At 41.1% G+C, this 17,695-nt stretch overlaps 1 protein-coding gene across 2 annotated transcripts in view; it reads left to right on the forward strand.

Moving 5' to 3' along the window:
• CNTRL (centriolin) overlaps positions 1-17,695 on the forward strand; it is a 78,831-nt gene that overhangs the window by 40,841 nt on the left and 20,295 nt on the right. For both annotated transcript variants that reach the window (XM_023755944.1, XM_023755945.1), the window contains 12 exons: positions 964-1,098; positions 4,003-4,148; positions 4,741-4,948; positions 5,445-5,624; positions 7,958-8,137; positions 8,895-9,011; positions 9,293-9,437; positions 9,888-10,033; positions 11,842-12,031; positions 13,557-13,870; positions 15,552-15,757; positions 17,503-17,695. In XM_023755944.1, coding sequence (XP_023611712.1) covers positions 964-1,098; positions 4,003-4,148; positions 4,741-4,948; positions 5,445-5,624; positions 7,958-8,137; positions 8,895-9,011; positions 9,293-9,437; positions 9,888-10,033; positions 11,842-12,031; positions 13,557-13,870; positions 15,552-15,757; positions 17,503-17,695 — 2,160 coding nt within the window. The remainder of the gene's footprint in view (positions 1-963; positions 1,099-4,002; positions 4,149-4,740; positions 4,949-5,444; positions 5,625-7,957; positions 8,138-8,894; positions 9,012-9,292; positions 9,438-9,887; positions 10,034-11,841; positions 12,032-13,556; positions 13,871-15,551; positions 15,758-17,502) is intronic.

Raw genomic sequence — 17,695 nt, forward strand, 5'->3', positions numbered from 1 at the left:
TCCTTGGCATTAGGACTGCCAGGATTGATCTTCAAAGCACACAGTAATGGTAGATAGCATAACGGATCTCTCTTTGTTCTATAGGTCTTGATTGGTACATTTGCTTATGTGAAATCACTTGTGAAGCTTGTTGAGTATAGATCCCAGGGCCCCACCCTAGGTATTCTGGTCCATCAAGTCTGAGATGAGTCCAGGCTTATGCTTCTTCTTTTTTTTTTTAGAGAGAGAGAGAGAAACATCAATTTGTTGTTCCATTTATTTATACATTCAACCTTGTGTTGGGAGGACTCTCTAACCAACTCAGCTACCTGGTCAGGGCAAGGCTTATGCATTTTTAACAGGCACACCAAGGATTTTTTTAAAAAATATATTCTATTGATTTTTTACAGAGAGGAAGGGAGAGGGAGAGGGATAGAGAGTTAGAAACATCGACAAGAGAGAAACATCGATCAGCTGCCTCCTGCACACTCCTTACTGGGTATGTGCCCACAACCAAGGTACATGCCCTTGACTGGAATCGAACCCAGGACCCCGGAGTCCACAGGCCGACACTCTATCCGCTGAGCCAAACCGGCTAGGGGCACACCAAGGATTTTGATGCAGGTGTTTGAGGACCACAGTTTGAGAAGTATTGGTGTAAGGGGAAGTAGAGCAGTAATTGTTGGATCACTCACAGAGCTTTTGAAAGGAGGTACTGGGCCCCCTATTCCCATGGAGATTCTGATTTGGTGTATCTGGGCTGAGCTGATTTTGATGCTTACTCTCCTTTAAGTATCAATATTTAAGGAGGCATGTGAAAAAAATTACCTTGGATCTTTAAATTTGGAAGTACAAACCTAAAATTGAGTTGTTATAAAACCATAGCTAGCAAGGGACTGCATATATGTAAATTTGTTTTTGCCTTTTTAGATCATAAATTATTGTTATTTTGTGTTTTCATATCATTGCTTCTTATGGCAATAGTTAGAACAACTAGCCCTTCAAGCAGAACTTGAGAAGGAGAAGCAAGCCCTCAAGGATGCCCTCGGAAAAGCCCAGTTCTCAGAAGAAAAGGACCAAGAAAATAGTGAGCTCCGCAAGCAACTTAAACAGCTGCAGGTAGAGATTTGCTGGTATAGAAGAGTGATGGCGAACCTTTTGAGCTCGGCGTGTCAGCATTTTGAAAAACCCTAACTTAACTCTGGTGCCGTGTCACATATAGAATTTTTTTGATATTTGCAAACATAGTTAAACAAAGACTTATATTTTTGATATTTATTTTATATATTTAAATGCCATTTAACAAAGAAAAATCAACCAAAAAAATGAGTTCGCGTGTCATAGGTTCGCCATCACTGGTATAGAATATATTCTTACATGGGGCACTGAAAATGTTGACATCGTTAGTCAGCAACTTGACAGTCTGCTCTAACATGTAGTAAGCAACTTGAATTATCTATATATATAAAAGCCCAGCAGCTGAACAGCAGACCGATCAGAATGACCTGTCTACCAGTTGCTATGACGCTCACTGACCACCAGGGGGCAGACGCTCAACACAGGAGCTGCCCCCTGGTGGTCAATGCGCTCCCAAAGTGGGAGCGCTGCTCAGCTGACCGAGATGAGTGGTGCTCCCACAGCGGGCCGATCCCCGCAGGCCACGTCCTCCACCAGTGCATGAATCCGTGCACCCGGCCTCTAGTTAGAAAAAAGAAATTCTAAGTGGGACAGTATGAAAGAGAGTCTCTGTTCCCTTGTGAGCCCATTGTTTTAAAATTATTAATGTGCATATCCTTAGTGGTGTTATGATGGTGCAAAGAGATGGAGGCAATGTCAGTGTAAACTCATGGGCAAGAGCAGTATCTCAAAAACTCATGGGGAAAAGCAGTATCTCGTGTTTCTCCTAGAAGCACATTTGTTATCAGACTGAACTAAAGTTATCAGACTGGTTCCTTCTCTTTCCACTGAAATATCTATCCAGGAATTTAACTAGAGTGGGCTGCAGTAGAACTTCTTAACTATAAACAGTTTTTACAATCCCTGTCTCCGAAAGAATGCTATTAAAAATGCATCCTTTTTGCATTAGTGGAAGTTTTCTTTGGCCAAATATTTTTATAGCTGTTGTCACAATGATGTGACCAACTGCAGGAGAAACAGGTGGACAGGATTTTCCAGATAATTAAACTCTCAAAGAGGACAAATGTCTGAACAAAGTACCTGGGTCAATACTCAGTTTTCAAATCTGTGAGGTCAGGGGCCGCTTGGCTGACTGGAGTGGCAGCTGTTACCCTACCCCAGAAGTGAAGGGGCAGAGTTTCTCTGGTTTGGGAAAAGCTTCCAAAAAGCTTCCAAAAAGTCATGCAGGTTTGTGACGAATAAGACTAAGCTCATCCAAATTCTCTTTCTCCAATGCCTTGAATATTTTTTCCTCAAAGTTTAAGGAAATTTAAAAACCTAGAATTTAATTTTTACTCCTATCAGTTCAACTCCTGAAACAAATAACATAAAAGATGTACATGTTTTCTATTTTTGTGTGTGTATGTGTTGGGTGTTCATCAGATTATTTTTTTATTTTTATTGTGGAAAATTTCAAATAATCACAAAAAAGAGAACAGTCTTATGACCTTTTATTGATCCAGCTTTAACAATTCTCAACATTCTGCCATTCTGTTTCAGTTAGTGTGCTTTTTATTTCTGGAATATTTTAAGGAAAATCTCATGCATCTTTATTGTACTCATAAATACTTCAGTATACGTCTATTAAAGAAAAGGACTAAAGTCCATTCTTCAGGGACCTTCTCCAAAGTAGAAACTGAAGCCAGCTTTCCAGGATGCTGGCCCATGCTGTGAGACTATCTTAGAACTCATTTCTCTGGTTATTTAACCTACTAACCTGCTACAGAGTTCAAGTTAAACTCTCCTCACCAGTCTTTGTCAGAAATCATTTAGTTGCAGTGAATTGAAACCTACTAACACTATCCCAAGAAAGGAGATGGCTTACCAAGAACCAGAGCTGTTCTAACAATCTTTCAGAGGCTTCACAGCCCTCTCATTTGTCATTCTCTATCTGTTTGGGCATTGCATGTGCTCCAACATGGATTTCAGCCTTGAGCTGGCATATTTTTGTAGGTCCAGCTCTTACGCAGACTTGCTGTACTGGATATTGGGTTCAGTATCTGGAAAGAGTGAGAACTTGTTTTCAGTGGATTGGCTGACCTTGGGTCAGATCACCTGTGGCCAGGATTAGACAATAGTATAAATATAGCCACCTCAGGGCATTGGGCAGGGACAGTTTACAGATAAGATGACTCTAGGTATGACAGGCACTTAACAAGTTCATTGTAATTCTAAATTCTCTATATTTTAGTTCACGGTGTTACACTGAGTTTGAAGTAAATTGATCACTCAGGTAGGTAGGGAAATACATTTAATAGTTTTTCATATTCTAGATTTTGCTGTTTGCATTCCATGGTATTATGTTACATATGGAGGCTTATTTATTTATTTATTTATTTATTTATTTTTAAAATATATTTTATTGATTTTTTTACAGAGAGGAAGGGAGAGGGATAGAGAGTTACAAGCATCGATCAGCTGCCTCCTGCACACCCCCTACTGGGGATGTGCCTGCAACCAAGGTACATGCCCTTGACCGGAATCAAACCTGGGACCCTTTATTCCCCAGGCCGACGCTCTATCCACTGAGCCAAACCTGCTAGGGCTGGAGGCTTATTTAGATTCAAGTTAGTTTTTGGCAAGAAGACATTCATAAGTAGTGTTCATAAGAACGTCTTTTTGCATCACATCAAGAGACATCATAAGTGCCTGGTTGTGTCTTTTGTGACTTTAGATTGATCAGTAGATTCAGATATTGTTAGTCCGAGTGGAAAGGGTTAAAAGAATTAGTAAAAGGTGTTGAATAAAATTATCATATGGTAAGTAATACCGGGTCTATATGTGTATGTGGGTATATTTTTAATTTTGTTTTGCTAACTTACCTCCTCATTTTACCTTCCTTCACAGGATGACAATAACCTATTGAAACAGCAACTTAAAGATTTCCAGAACCACCTTAACCATGTGGTTGATGGCTTGATTCATCCAGAAGAAGTGGCAGCTCGTGTTGATGAGCTACGGAGAAAACTGAAGTCAGGAGCTGGAGAAATGAGGTAATGGAAAATCAAGACCTCCAAGAATATGGTGGGCCAAGTTGTGAGGGTTAGTGATGAAATCACCTTTCCCAGTACTGTAAAATGGCTGAGTTCTTTTGTAAGCTTTTCCTTTATCATATTTCTATAGTTGAGACAAAAGATTGCTTAATCAAATCGTCTGTCACTGATTTTTTTTACATATTAAATATTTTATAGTTTTTGGTATTATTTCATTTTAAAAACATAAAGGTTTTAAGAGTAATTCCAGAAAGTTCATTGCATATGGTTAGGAAGTAGAGACACTATGTTCTCCTACTTTAAATAGAGAACAAAATATCAGATGAAACTAAGGCTAATTTAAATATATGAAATGGACATTTATTCTTTGAGCAAACGTCATTTTAGCCTGTGTTTCTAGGGTAACAGAGTCATTTGATAAAACAATGGTTTGCACTTAGGAGATGCTCAATAAATTGTTACGGATTGACACCAGTCCCATTCCATACAACTTTTTTTTATTACTGCACTAATATTACCAGCATGTTTGTACCCGACATCTAGCATCAAAATAAAATGTCACATTTATACCATCTTTTTTCTCCCTTACCAGAATCCATAGTCCTTCAGATGTCTTAGGGAAAAGTCTTGCTGATTTGCAGAAACAATTCAGTGAAATTCTTGCATGCTCCCAGTGGGAAAGAGAGGAAGCACAAGTAAGAGAGAGAAAACTCCAAGAAGAAATGGCTTTGCAACAAGAGAAACTGGCAAATGGACAAGAAGAGTTCAGGCAGGCCTGTGAGAGAGCCCTTGAAGCAAGAGTAAGAAAAGGGCAAGAGGCAGCTGGAGGGAAGTGTTTGGCAAATATTCAATTTTTTCAGCAAATTACAATGCTCCCTTTCTCGTGTAAATAAAGTATAAAAATGTTATTTTCAATCATAACAAGTCAAGCTGGGTGTGACTAAAATTCAACCCTGAATATGGCTACTGATGTTAAAATCAGGCTTCTTTGTGAAACTGTTTTCCTTGTCCTAGAAGCCAGGGAGATGTTTCTTAACATGCAGGCAAATAATGTCACATTGCTGGAGTATAGTATGGTGCCAGAATTGGATTTTTCTTGATGTAATTATTTAATGAGACAAGCATTAAAATGGATGCTAGAGAATATTCAAGAGAAAACCATCCCCAGTAACTATTGAGTGCAAAATTTTGTTACATTTTTTAGTAAAATGAAATATAATTCCCTCAAAAGCTTTTATTTTGCTTAAAACATAGTTTTGCTTAAAAATCATCTCTGAAACTCCCATTTCCTCACAGATTAATTTGGATAAGAGGCAACATGAAGCAAGGATCCAGCAGTTGGAGAATGAAATTCACTATTTGCAAGAAAACCTGAAAAGTATGGAGGAAATCCAAGGCCTTACAGATCTCCAACTGCAGGAAGCTGATGAAGAAAAGGAAAGAATTCTGGCCCAACTCCAAGAGTTAGAGAAAAAGGTGGGGTAGACTAGGAAAGTGAGACACATGAGTTCCTGCTGCTTCGTCCTGCCCCAGCAATCAGGCCAGCTGAGAAAGGGGTGTGATCCATAGTCTCCTCTGGCTGAATTGCTGCCGCGCCTCCCCCCCCCCCCCCCTTCCGTGACACTGACTGAAGAGAAACCTGGATGCATGTCATGAGACAATGATACCATTATAGATGCAAAGAAAGAATTAGAATGCTATGGAGTGACTTTAGAACTGGTGAGGTGGTAGTTAAATGCTATTGGGATGACTTTGCCTCTTTCCAAACCCCTTGCCCAATTGGACACATCTGTGGGAAATTACTTATAAACTTCTCATCTTTCTTTCTAACACCCTGGCCTCTCTTTGAACTTCTCAATCCTACATAACCATCTTCTCCCATTGTCAGATCCTAGACCTTGTCCAAATTGTGCCCACCACCTTTGAAATCACAAATTGAAGCATCACTCTTATCATCACCTCTTTTCTTACTAGCACCCCATGCTGACATTTTTCAACATTATTGAGAATTTCACTACATTAGCCCCGCCTTTTCTGTTTGTTAAGTCTTCCTATCTTTATTTTCCTCCTTGTTCAACTTAGATTCCACAGTCTACCACTGTAGCCATTTTTGCAAATATCCTCAAATCCCTTGCCCTTTTCTCCTGTCTGTCTTCTCTGACAAAACTGCAGCTATTTGCTTTCTTTGGGCTTGCAGACATGCTAAGTATTCCTGGAGGATAAGTCGCCTTTCCAGGCATAGTGGTATCACTATAAACTCTTGGTTAACCTACCTTAACTGGGGAGCTTTACCCTTTTCTCCAGTAAGCTTATTCTCCTATGCTCTATTGTTTCATGTCTTCTCACTCCTCACACCTACCATCTCCCTTCTTCCAGCCTCAATGAATGACTAGCCTCATACTGAGAACCCATCAGTCCCCAGTCTTACAGAGCCTGCCTCCAAAATATATCTGGAATATATGTATTATGTTCTTCTCCAGTGCCACCACCTTCATTCAGCCATCTGTCTTCTGGACACCTGCTGTGACCACCTGACAAGTCTCCCACTTCCGCTAATGACCCTGCTTCACAGAGTAGCCAACATGTTCTTTCAGAAATGTGAATTGGCTCTTGTCAGTCCATCCATGTCTCCCCCATCTCTAGTAGCTTCTGTTGTACTTAGTATAAAGTCCAAAATTCTTAAGCTTATGAGGCCCTGCATGATTACCTCTGTTTAGTTCATTCCTTTTCTAAGTATGCTCTCTCTTTTTAAAAAAATATATATATTTTATTGATTTTTTTACAGAGAGGAAGTGAGAGGGATAGAGAGAAACATCGATGAGAGAGAAACATCGATCAGCTGCCTCCTGCACACTCCCTACCGGGGATGTGCCCGCAACCAAGGTACATGCCCTTGACCGGAATCGAACCTGGGACCCTTTAGTCCGCAGGCCGACGCTCTATCCACTGAGCCAAACCGGTCAGGGCTTTTTTTTTTTTTAATTATATTTTTATTGATTTCAGAGAGGAAGGGAGAGGGAGAGAGAGATAGAAACATCAATGATGAGAGAGAATCATTGACTGGCTGCCTCCTGCACACCCCGCACTGGGGATCGAGCCCACAACCCAGGCATGTGCCCTTGACCGGAATCGAACCTGGGACCCTTCAGTCCGCAGGCCAACGCTCTATCCATTGAGCCAAACCAACTAGGGCTCTCAGTATGCTCTTTCTTTCAGCTAATCAAAAATGCCAAGTTCTGTCTTCCCTCCTGGACTTCGCACCTGCCATTCCCTCCCCTGGACCATGTTCTTCCACTATTCTTCTTCCTGGCTGCTGCCTTCCTACCAATCTAGGTCTCCCTGCTTTTCTCTCAGACCGTGCTCTGTTCTGTCCCTTGATAGCACTAATCACAACTTTAGTTATTTGTCTCTGTAGGTGTTTAATATGACTCTCCTAAGCTCCTTGAGGGCAGCAGCCAAATCTGTTTTCTTTGCCACCATATGCCTACTGCCTGACTCAGTGATTCAAAGCAGGTGGTCTATCACTTGGTGATAGTGCCAAGAAATGTTTTTCCAATCAGTGAATGAATTTATTATCACTAAGATTCTTGAGTAAGAAGACTGATTTCATTCTAAGTTTCTCTTACAGTTTTGAGATGATTTTATTCATTCACTTAGTGAATATTTATGGAGCACCTACTATGTACCAGGTATTGTTCTAGGCATGGGATGTGTAGCAGTAAATAGTACCCCTGCCCTAATATTAATTACATATTAACTCATTGTTACCAAATGATTCATATGTTTAATTAATATTTCTTTTATTTTAGAAGAAACTTGAAGATGCCAAATCTCAGGAGCAGTTTCTTGGTTTAGATAAAGAATTAAGGAAACTTAAAAAAGCTGTGGCTGCCTCTGATAAGCTAGCCACAGCCGAGCTCACCATTGCTAAAGACCAGCTTAAGTCCCTTCATGGAACTGTTATGAAAATTAACCAGGAGCGAGCAGAGGTGAGTTCACATGTACAGAACAAGTTTCCACCAGTGCTGCTTCTGTCAAAAAAACATAACAACTTGTATTACTGATCTTCTTATAGACTTTGGCTATTTATTAAACCACTATCAAATTATATATTTCCCTTCAGACCTGCAGATTGTATTTCTCCTCTCACAGCCCTGCCATGGGTACTGCACTCTATTGAGTCCTGAAAGGAACCATCAAATGAAACATACCATCCCTACCTCAAAGTGTAGGGATCTGCTTAGGGAGATAGCTATCTTTGCAGACCCAAATAAAGGTCTTCAAGGGTCACCATGTAATCCTCCTGAATCTCAGACTTTTCATCTTGTGCAGTCAGATGATTAGTATGTTACCTCATAGGGCTGTTATGACTCCTGACTGAGATAATGTCTGATACAGTCTTTATAGAATGCAAATGCTAATGAGATTAAGATAGTAGATATTAGGAGAGAATCTAATGATGAGAGTCCAGAAAGACACCAGTCATGGAAGACTGTAGAACCAATGAAGGAAAAATTGAGCCCTGCTCACTTCTGATGCAGCACCCTATTCCACCCATAGAGGGGTAGAACAGCCTGCCAGGTGATGGGAACAGTAGAGGACAAGGTGGGACTTGGCATCACATATACATGGGATAGCCAGGCAGGCAATCTGATGAAATCAGAGGAATCAAACTAGGAGGAAGAAGAAATGAAGAAAACAACCTATGAAAGCTGTGGGGCCTTTCTCATACCTCTGTCCCAATAGGAGTTGCAGGAAACGGAGAGGTTCAGCAGAAAGGCCATGCAAGCCGCCAGGGATCTGACTCGAGCAGAAGCAGAGATTGAACTCCTACAGAATCTTCTCAGGGGGAAAGAGGAGCAGGTCAGTGCTGGTACCTTGAGACCTCCTCCTGATTGGGTCCTTGTCAGTTCCTAAAAGACTGATCACTGGAGGGGATATCACAAATGATTTTGAATTGCAATCACTAGTCAGTCAGTGCTTTATTTTCTGTGTGCCAAGGATAGTGTAGTTTATAAGGAGTGAGGCAGTTTCCTCATTAGTAAAGTATAAGTAAAACTTCTAGAATTACAGTCAGTGGCAAGAATAAGTGCATATGTGAAAGAATATTCATTGGGAACTTTGTGTGTCTGATTTCTCAATAGTTTCGTATTGAGATGGAGAAAGCAGATGTAGATACCACAGGAGCAGACTCACAGGTGCTGGAAATGGAGAAGCTGAATGAGACCATGGAGAGGCAAAGGACAGAGATTGCAAGGCTGCGGAACTTACTAGACCTCACTGGGGCCGGTAAAGTATTGGCCTTTGATTGTGGTAGTGGTACTGTAGTTCTAAATCAAAACATTTTTTTTTTTACCTTTAGCAAATTTATTCAACTGTTACAGATCAGTTTTATGCTTGATTTACCAGCTGTGATAATTAGCTTAATAAATAAAAGCAAAGAATTAAAATTTTTATGTAAGTACAGTATTGTATTAAAGGATTTGATCACAAAGCGATAAGATATTTATTTTTGTATTTTCAAAATAAATAATGTTTACAAATCTGTTTATTTTCTTTTTCTGGCTTTATAAGTGAACAACAGAAGGCTATGACTGCTCTTTAAATGTTAGGTAGGCAGGCTGAAAATCAACTTTGAGGAATTGATAAAAGTCATTGACTCTCATGGAATCACTTGTATAGAGAGGAAGGAAGTAGATGGTTTCATAGACAACTTTACATAATGGCTTTCCTTTACAGATAAAGGAAACTTTGAAAACATTTTGGGAGAAATTGCTGACCTTCGACGTGAAGTTTCTTATCAGAATGATTACATCAGCAGCATGGCAGATCCTTTCAAAAGACGAGGCTATTGGTACTTTATGCCGCCACCGTCATCATCAAAAGTAGGAAGTCTGTGGTGCTGGGAGTATATACTGAATTGTCTTGAAGAAAGTGTGACAATGTTCTTTTCCCAAAATTTGTGAACAGGGTTCAAGAACACATATCTAGGCTAAGCCATGCATTGAGGTTCTTAAGTGTTTTCCATATTTGAGATGAAAATAGGGCCTTCCCAAGGAATGTGGCAATTGCCCATTCATACTTAGGTGGTATAGGGTCCCTGAATGGGAATCCTATAAGGGGATAAGACAACTTGAGCCCAGAGAGCCTGTTAAAACGTGGGTATAGAATTGTACAGATACTCAGACAGAAAAATAGGCACCTGGATTTCATTTCATTTTAACTAACATTCATTCAGTGGTTACTGAAGTCTAGTGCTAGGCAATGGTAGGGGACCATGATGAATGATAGAGCCCCTGCTCTCAAAGAGCTCATGGGCTGGCAGGGAAGGCAGGCACACCAATGTAATTACAAAGCAGTGACATGCATGTGACAGCAGACTTGACCTGTGTACTTTGGTTGCAGAGAGGTGTGAAGGCTTCACTCTGTGGGGAGTTCAGGAAGGAAGGCTTCACAGGCAGGGTGGTGAAGTCAACACTTAGCAACCAGTAAGGGACTGGCTTTTAGGAAGAAGGGAACACCTTTTGTGGAAGTAACTTGTGGGGCTGGAGGGTTGGATGGGAACAATGAAGGTGAAGCTGGAAAAGTAGATTGGGGTCATGCTTTTAAAAAAGGGCTTTAAAAATCCCTTGCACTTAATTATGTAGGCCTTGGGAAACTGAGGTTGTATGTAATATGATCAGAACTATAGTTTAAGACAAATAATTGGGCTGAGTATGCAGGCTAGACCTGTGGTGGCTGAACTCTCTGTGAGGCTGTTTGAATACAGTCAGGTGAAGGATAGAGACCAGAGCTAGAGCAGTGGGACTGGAGCAGAAGAGATGGCATTGAATGATGTTCAGGAGACAAAATGGTGGGGGCTTGAGACCTGAATGTGGTGTGGAGAGTGAGGAGAGGACTGTAAGAAGCACTCCTCAAAAGCAGAGGGGTTGGGTGACATCTTGCCAGATTCAGCTGACAAGCAGCAGTCAGAGAAGCAGTGTGACATGCTAGGTCCTAGGGCTGTGTAGACTTAATCAGCTCCCCAAAGAGCAGAATCTCAGATTCTTCACTCAGAAAACTAAAGGAAGCCAACATCCGTGGCACAACCAGGGCTGGTGGTGGAAGCAGTGTGGGTGAGGATTTGGAGGAAAGACCTACGACTGGATAGACCATCTCCTTAGGAGAGAAAGAGTAGCGCTCTAAAGCCATGCCAAACTCCCAGGGCAGCAGGAGGCTAATATCCCCAGATTCCCTTGAAAGTTGATTGGTGTTCTTTGCCTCAGTTGCTGAGCAATCAAGGACAAGGCAAAAGAAGAGAAACCACCAGGAAAGATAAGTAATGGAATAGTGAGGCAGACACCCAGGCATTTTACCTGTCCATGTAATCACATCTCACTTCTATTTGTGAAAAGTGAGAATTGTGATATATAAAAAAATAGTTTTGTTCTCAACTTTGCTACATCTTAGTTTTGCTCTAGATTTTATTTCTCCAAATCAGTCTTTTCATTTGTAACTAGAGGCCTGGTGCACGGATTCGTGCACAAGTGGGGTCCAGCCCACCCGATTGAGGTGAAGGGGACCGCTCGGGGGAGGGGCCACAGGTGGTTGGCTAGCCCCACCCCCTGGTCAAACTCACAGCTGTAGGGACAATTTGCATATTAGCCTTTTATTATATAGGATAGATAGTGTGCTCTACTGTCATTTGTTTTAGGTTTCCAGCCACAGTTCCCAGGCCACCAAGGACTCTGGTGTTGGCTTAAAGTACGCAGCCTCAACTCCCATTAGAAAACCACATCCTGGGCGATCAGACCGGAAGGAAGGCAGTGGACCTCCACCTGCCTCAGGATACTGGGTTTATTCTCCCATCAGGAGTGGGTTACATAAATCGTTTTCAAATAGAGGTAAGTTAGGTCACATAAGGTAGTTGTATTTCTCTTGCCTGTTTAATAACTTTTTATTGGTTCCCTGAAATCTATAAGACACAATCCAAACTCCTTAGCTTGCTCTGCAAGGGTCTCTGTGACTTGGTCTTGGCCAGTGACCTCTTGTCCTTTAGTCTCATCTCCCATCACTCTCCCACATGTCAGCCATATCCAGCTGCCTAAGATGCAGCATGCCATTTCCTCAGACCTCCATGTTTAAGCCCTCTGTTTGGAAAGTCCTTTTTCTTCCATCCTCTCCCACACCTATTTCTACTTATCCAGGTCCTCAAACACCACTTTTTTTATGGAGCCTTCCTCTACCCTGCCTCACCCAGGCAGACTGAGCCGCTTCTTTGCCTGTGCTCCTGGAGTGTGGCAGCTTACATCCTTGAATCATGGCATTAATATGCTTGACTAAAATAAAGGATTAGAAGTCTATTTTCTAAAGCTTTGTGGGAATGAGTCAGACCTGGGGTAGATCCTGGGTTTTTCACTAAGTAGCTGTGTGACCCTAGGCAAATTATTTAGCTACTCTGAAACTTGAAATCTTTAAAGTGGAAATACGACCTTCTGAGAATTTGTTCATTCAGTACCTGTTTATTGAGTGCCTGCTGTGTGCTAGGTTCTCTGTCATCAGTGATAAACATAGTTCTTGCTTGCAGGGGAGGCAAGTAAGTAAATCAACACCTTAGGGCAGCAGTTCTCAACCTGTGGGTCGAACGACACTTTCACAGGGGTCGCCTAAGACCATCAGAAAACACATATATAATTACATATTGTTTATAGTAGCAAAATTACAGTTATGAAGTAGCAACGAAAATAATTTTATGGTTGGGGGTCACCACAACATGAGGAACTGTATTAAAGGGTCGCAGCATTAGGAAGGTTGAGAACCACTGCCTTAGAGAGTGCTGTGCATTGTGATGGTGGTAAATGCTGAGAGCTGTGGGATTTCATAGCGTATCTCCTTGTACATCGAGCGAAGCAGGCACCCAAATGGTTGCCGAATGAACAAACGAATGAAGACAGGGAAAAAAAGCACACACAAACCAATAGATAGTCATAAGAAAAACTCAGGTATCAGCCACTGAAAATAATTTGAATCCATGTTTTGATCTGCTTTTCAAAATTGCTTTTACCTTTTTTATAGAATTTTATTCTAAGATTTCTGGTATCTGGCCTAAATGCTGCTGTTTTCTGCTAAATTTGTTTATCTAGTAAGCCATGGGAGTAAAACACTTCTTTTTTTCTTTTTTTTTATAATTTAAATTCTTTATTGTTTATTACATAAGTCTCCTTTTCCCCCCCATTGACCTCTCCCCGGCCACCCCCCCCCCCCGCCACACACACACACACACACACACACACACACACGTGCCTTTCACACACCTCTCCCCCGGGCCCCCCCTCCCCTGTCTGTGTCCATTGGTTTTGCTCATATGCATGCCTACAAGTCCTTTGGTTGATCTCTTACCCCTCACCTCTTCTGTTTATTTCTTTCAAGATGCAGACAGTAGAGGAGACAGCCCAGAAGAGAGCGAGCTGGATGACCAAGAGGAGCACCCATTTGTGCCTCCTCCTGGATACATGATATACACTGTGTTTCCTGATGGCTCTCCTGTGCCCCAGGGCATGGCCTTGTATGCACCACCTCCTCCATTGCCCAACAATAGCCAACCTTTCACGCCTGGTACTGTTGTTTATGGCCCACCTCCTTCTGGGGTCCCCATCGTTTATGGACCTCCACCCCCCAACTTCTCCATCCCCCTCATCCCTATGGGCGTGCTGCATTGCAATGTTCCGGAACACCGTAACTTAGTAAGTGGAAAGACATAAGACCCCCTATTCATACTGCTTCCATGGGAGACTGAATAAGGTTACTTACTTAATAAATTGGCCTACTTATGAATGGATTATATCCCCAAAGTATGTTTGTAAGGCTGATGTTTAGAACTGAGCAACCATTCTCTTATTAAAATACTGGACAGGACTTAGGGTACCAAATCAGTCTACAAACCAGGTTTATATAACAAAATAGTCCAGAAAGTAATCATTTTTAGAAAGTTTACATGTTTTTCTAGTGATGAGTACTATATTAATGTGTATGTGTAAGTATATTCATATATGAGTGCCTGTACTTATACACATACATGTGTTTATATGTGTTTAGATCCATACACATGTATGTGCTTGTATATAAACACATGGATGAGTAGCACACAGCAAAGTTTTGATGGGGATTACTTCTGGGTGGTGAGGTTTATTATTATTTCTTTCTTTTCATAGTTTTTTCTTGTACACAGAATTTTGTATCTGTTTCTCCCCTTTAATGTTGCAAGCACTTCCCCATGGTTTTACAAATGCTTCTAAATAGTATGACTGCACATTTATTTGTAGGCACTATGGTTTACTGTGTGTAAATTTTTACTGTATTTCGTATTCTTTTCTTAGTTTAGATTCCAAGCAATGATTATTTCCTAATCACTAGCTTACCTTATAACTTTTTGGTTCTAAAAAAAATAAAATTTATTTTACAAGCTCCTCCTCCAAACTCAAGACACCTGGAGCGCTTTATTTTTTCCTTTTCTTTGTAGCAGATTGAGAAAAAGGGAAGGTAAAGGACTAGGACACCTGGGTGTTAGCCACCGTCCCATTTTAATAGGTCAGACTAGTTTCAGAGGGACTGTGTGCATTAATATGGTTAAAAATGGTAATCATTCACATTGTCTTGCAGTTTTTCAGTGCACATTGAGTTTATAGCAATTCTGTTGGTTCAGTGTTTGATAATCTTTTAAGCTGGTTCTTTTACTCCCCAGTAGTATCCAGCTGTTTCTATAGTTTCCCAAGTGCACTTTTTTTGTTAAAGAGTAATTTATTGATTTTAGAGAAAGAGGGAGGGAGAGGGAGAGAAACATCAATAGGCTGCCTCCTGCATGCCCCTTATCAGTATAGAGCTGCAACCCGGGCATGTGCCCTGACCTGGAATGGAACCGGCAACCTTTCAGTGCATGGGAGGACGCCCAACCAACTGAGCCACACCAGCAGGGCTCCCAGGTGCACTTTTACACCTCCCTCTAACGTGTACGTGTTATTTCCTCAGCTTAGGTATTTCCCATATCATTTGTTCTCCAAAACCCAGGCAAAACACCTCTTCTCTGGTCAGCCTGCTCATAAAGCTTCTCTCCCATGTGCCCAGAGGAGGGAGAGGCCTGTGTCTCTTCTGCTAGATGCTGAACTCTGGAGGCAGAGGTACTTAGTGAATGTTTATCAACCATAGTTGGACTGATGGAAAAGTCTAAAGTTTTATTAATCTACTCATTTCATCTATGACTTGTGAAAAATTGTCTTGACTTACTTTTCTTCATTTACTGAAGCTTTAAAAACTACCACCATTTTCAGGTCAGACATGCCACTTTAACCACAGTTAATTTCAGCTTTTGGGCAGGAAATAGGGAAAACATCATGTGACGTTTCAATATTGCATTTTTTCTTTGTTCAGGAGAGTGAAGTTTCTAGATTGGAAGACATAATGCAGCACTTAAAATCAAATAAATGGGAACAGGGGATGAGAGTATCCAAGCAGCAGTCTGAGAAAGAAATGGAAGAACTGCATCATAATATTGATGGTCTTTTGCAAGAGAAGAAAGACTTAGAGCATGAAGTAGAAGAATTACATAGAACCATCCAGAAGCATCAACAGCGAAAGTAATTATTAGCCATTTTATTTTTATAATTCAGATGATTATAATATTTGTTCATTAAGATAACCTGAATCAGTGTTGTCCAATAGAACTTCCTATGATCTTGAAAATGTTCTAGATCTGTATTGTCCAAAGCAGTAGTCACAAAGCCACATGTGGCTATTGAGTACTTGAAATGTGGCTAATGGAACTGAGGAACAGAATTTAATTTAAATTAATTTAATATCCACATGGTGATTACCATATTGGACAGTGTAAGCTTCAATTCTTTTAGCCAGTAATCCAAATCAGCTCTTCTTGTAGTCCCTCTTGGAAAATGGCACAACCATTCCCCCTCCCCAGTTACCCTGCCAGGTGTTGTCAACATCTCCCTTTCCCTCACTCCCCCCAGCATCCAGCTAGTCTCCAAGTCCTACTGACTACTCAAAAGAGCTCTGAAACTGGACCCCTTCTTTGATCTCCACTGCACTGGCCTTTAGTGAGTTTCATCCTAGATCATTGCATTAGCTTCCACACTGGCCTTCTACATCTTAGTCTCTTTTTTTTTCTTCTACCTGTTGACTTGGTTACAAATCTCACTGTGCCACTCTTCTATGTGACTCTCAGTCCCATCAGAATATACCCCACCCACCAAGATCTGAATCCCGCCTGCCTTTTTTATCCTGCTGTCCCACACACAGTGTTTGTTCTGGCTCTATTTGCTGTGGGTTCCCCAAGCACCACATTTTCTTCTGCCTCCCCACTTTACACATACTGTCCTTTGTCTGAAATGGCTTCATTACTCTAACCCTGCCTAACTCCTACCTGTCTTCCAAGACAAAGGGCAAGGATTCCCTTTTACACAAAGTCTTTCTCATCTTGGGCTCTCAAAATTTGGGGTTGGCAGCCTTGGGCATAGTACTGTTCACACCATGTTTTAAGGAGCAGAGGAGGACGGGTAGCTGGGCCTCCCTTTCTGTGCCGCAGCACCTGGCGTAGGGTCTGTGAATGAATGCAGTATCTGCGGAGTGGGTCACTTATGTAGAAGCTCCTCTTCTGCAGTAGGCCATGGATTATGACAGTTCCCCAGTTTTTGTCATTTAAGCCAGACTGGCCCAAGCCACCAGGGTAGAGGGGAGTCCTGTGAAGGACACAGAGGTGACTGAGATATGGTCTCTGCCTTCTAACAGACCTGGCAGGGAAAAGCAAAGCCCTTGGGATTAGATGTTTGAGGGTTTGGGAATGGTTATATCATTTTTCTAGGTGTATATGTGAGGGATAATTTTTGAGGAGGATGGCAGGGCAGTGGGATAACCACTTCTTTTCCCAGATATAAAAGTGTAACTTAAATAATCATTTTAGGGAATTTGATAACACAAAAATGTTCAAAGGAAAAAGTAAAAGTTTCTACATACCTCCATTTAAAGATAATCTGTGAATATATCGATGGATTTACTTTCATTTTTTTTTTCACCATAGATGGTCTTGTTTTCAAGTAATTTTGACAAGATAGCCTTGAGTTACCGAACCTTGTGTCATGCCAGATATTGTCACCGTGTTTATTCTAGCAGAACAGACAAAATTAGGCAGTCTTTGGGGTAACTGTGTCTTGAAGGATAATTTTGAGGGAATGGATAATTATTGTGGTAGTGGTTTTATTTTTATTTTTATTCCACAGAAGAATAGAAATATCAATATTGGTTTAGGCTCCAAGTGTCTGTATTATAACACTTAAAATACCTTGATGTGCATGTATATGATTTTCTTTAGAGATTTCATTGATGGAAATGTGGAGAGTCTTATGGATGAACAAGAAATGGAAGAATCACTCAAGCACCATGAGGATATTGTAGATGAAATTGAGTGCATTGAGAAGACCCTTCTGAAACGTCGAGCAGAGCTCAGGGAAGCTGATCGACTGCTGGCGGAAGCTGAGAGTGAACTTTCATGCACAGAAGAGAAA

This window comes from Myotis lucifugus, unplaced genomic scaffold, assembly GCF_000147115.1.
Source record: "Myotis lucifugus unplaced genomic scaffold, Myoluc2.0 scaffold_87, whole genome shotgun sequence".
Classification (NCBI taxonomy): domain Eukaryota; kingdom Metazoa; phylum Chordata; class Mammalia; order Chiroptera; family Vespertilionidae; genus Myotis; species Myotis lucifugus.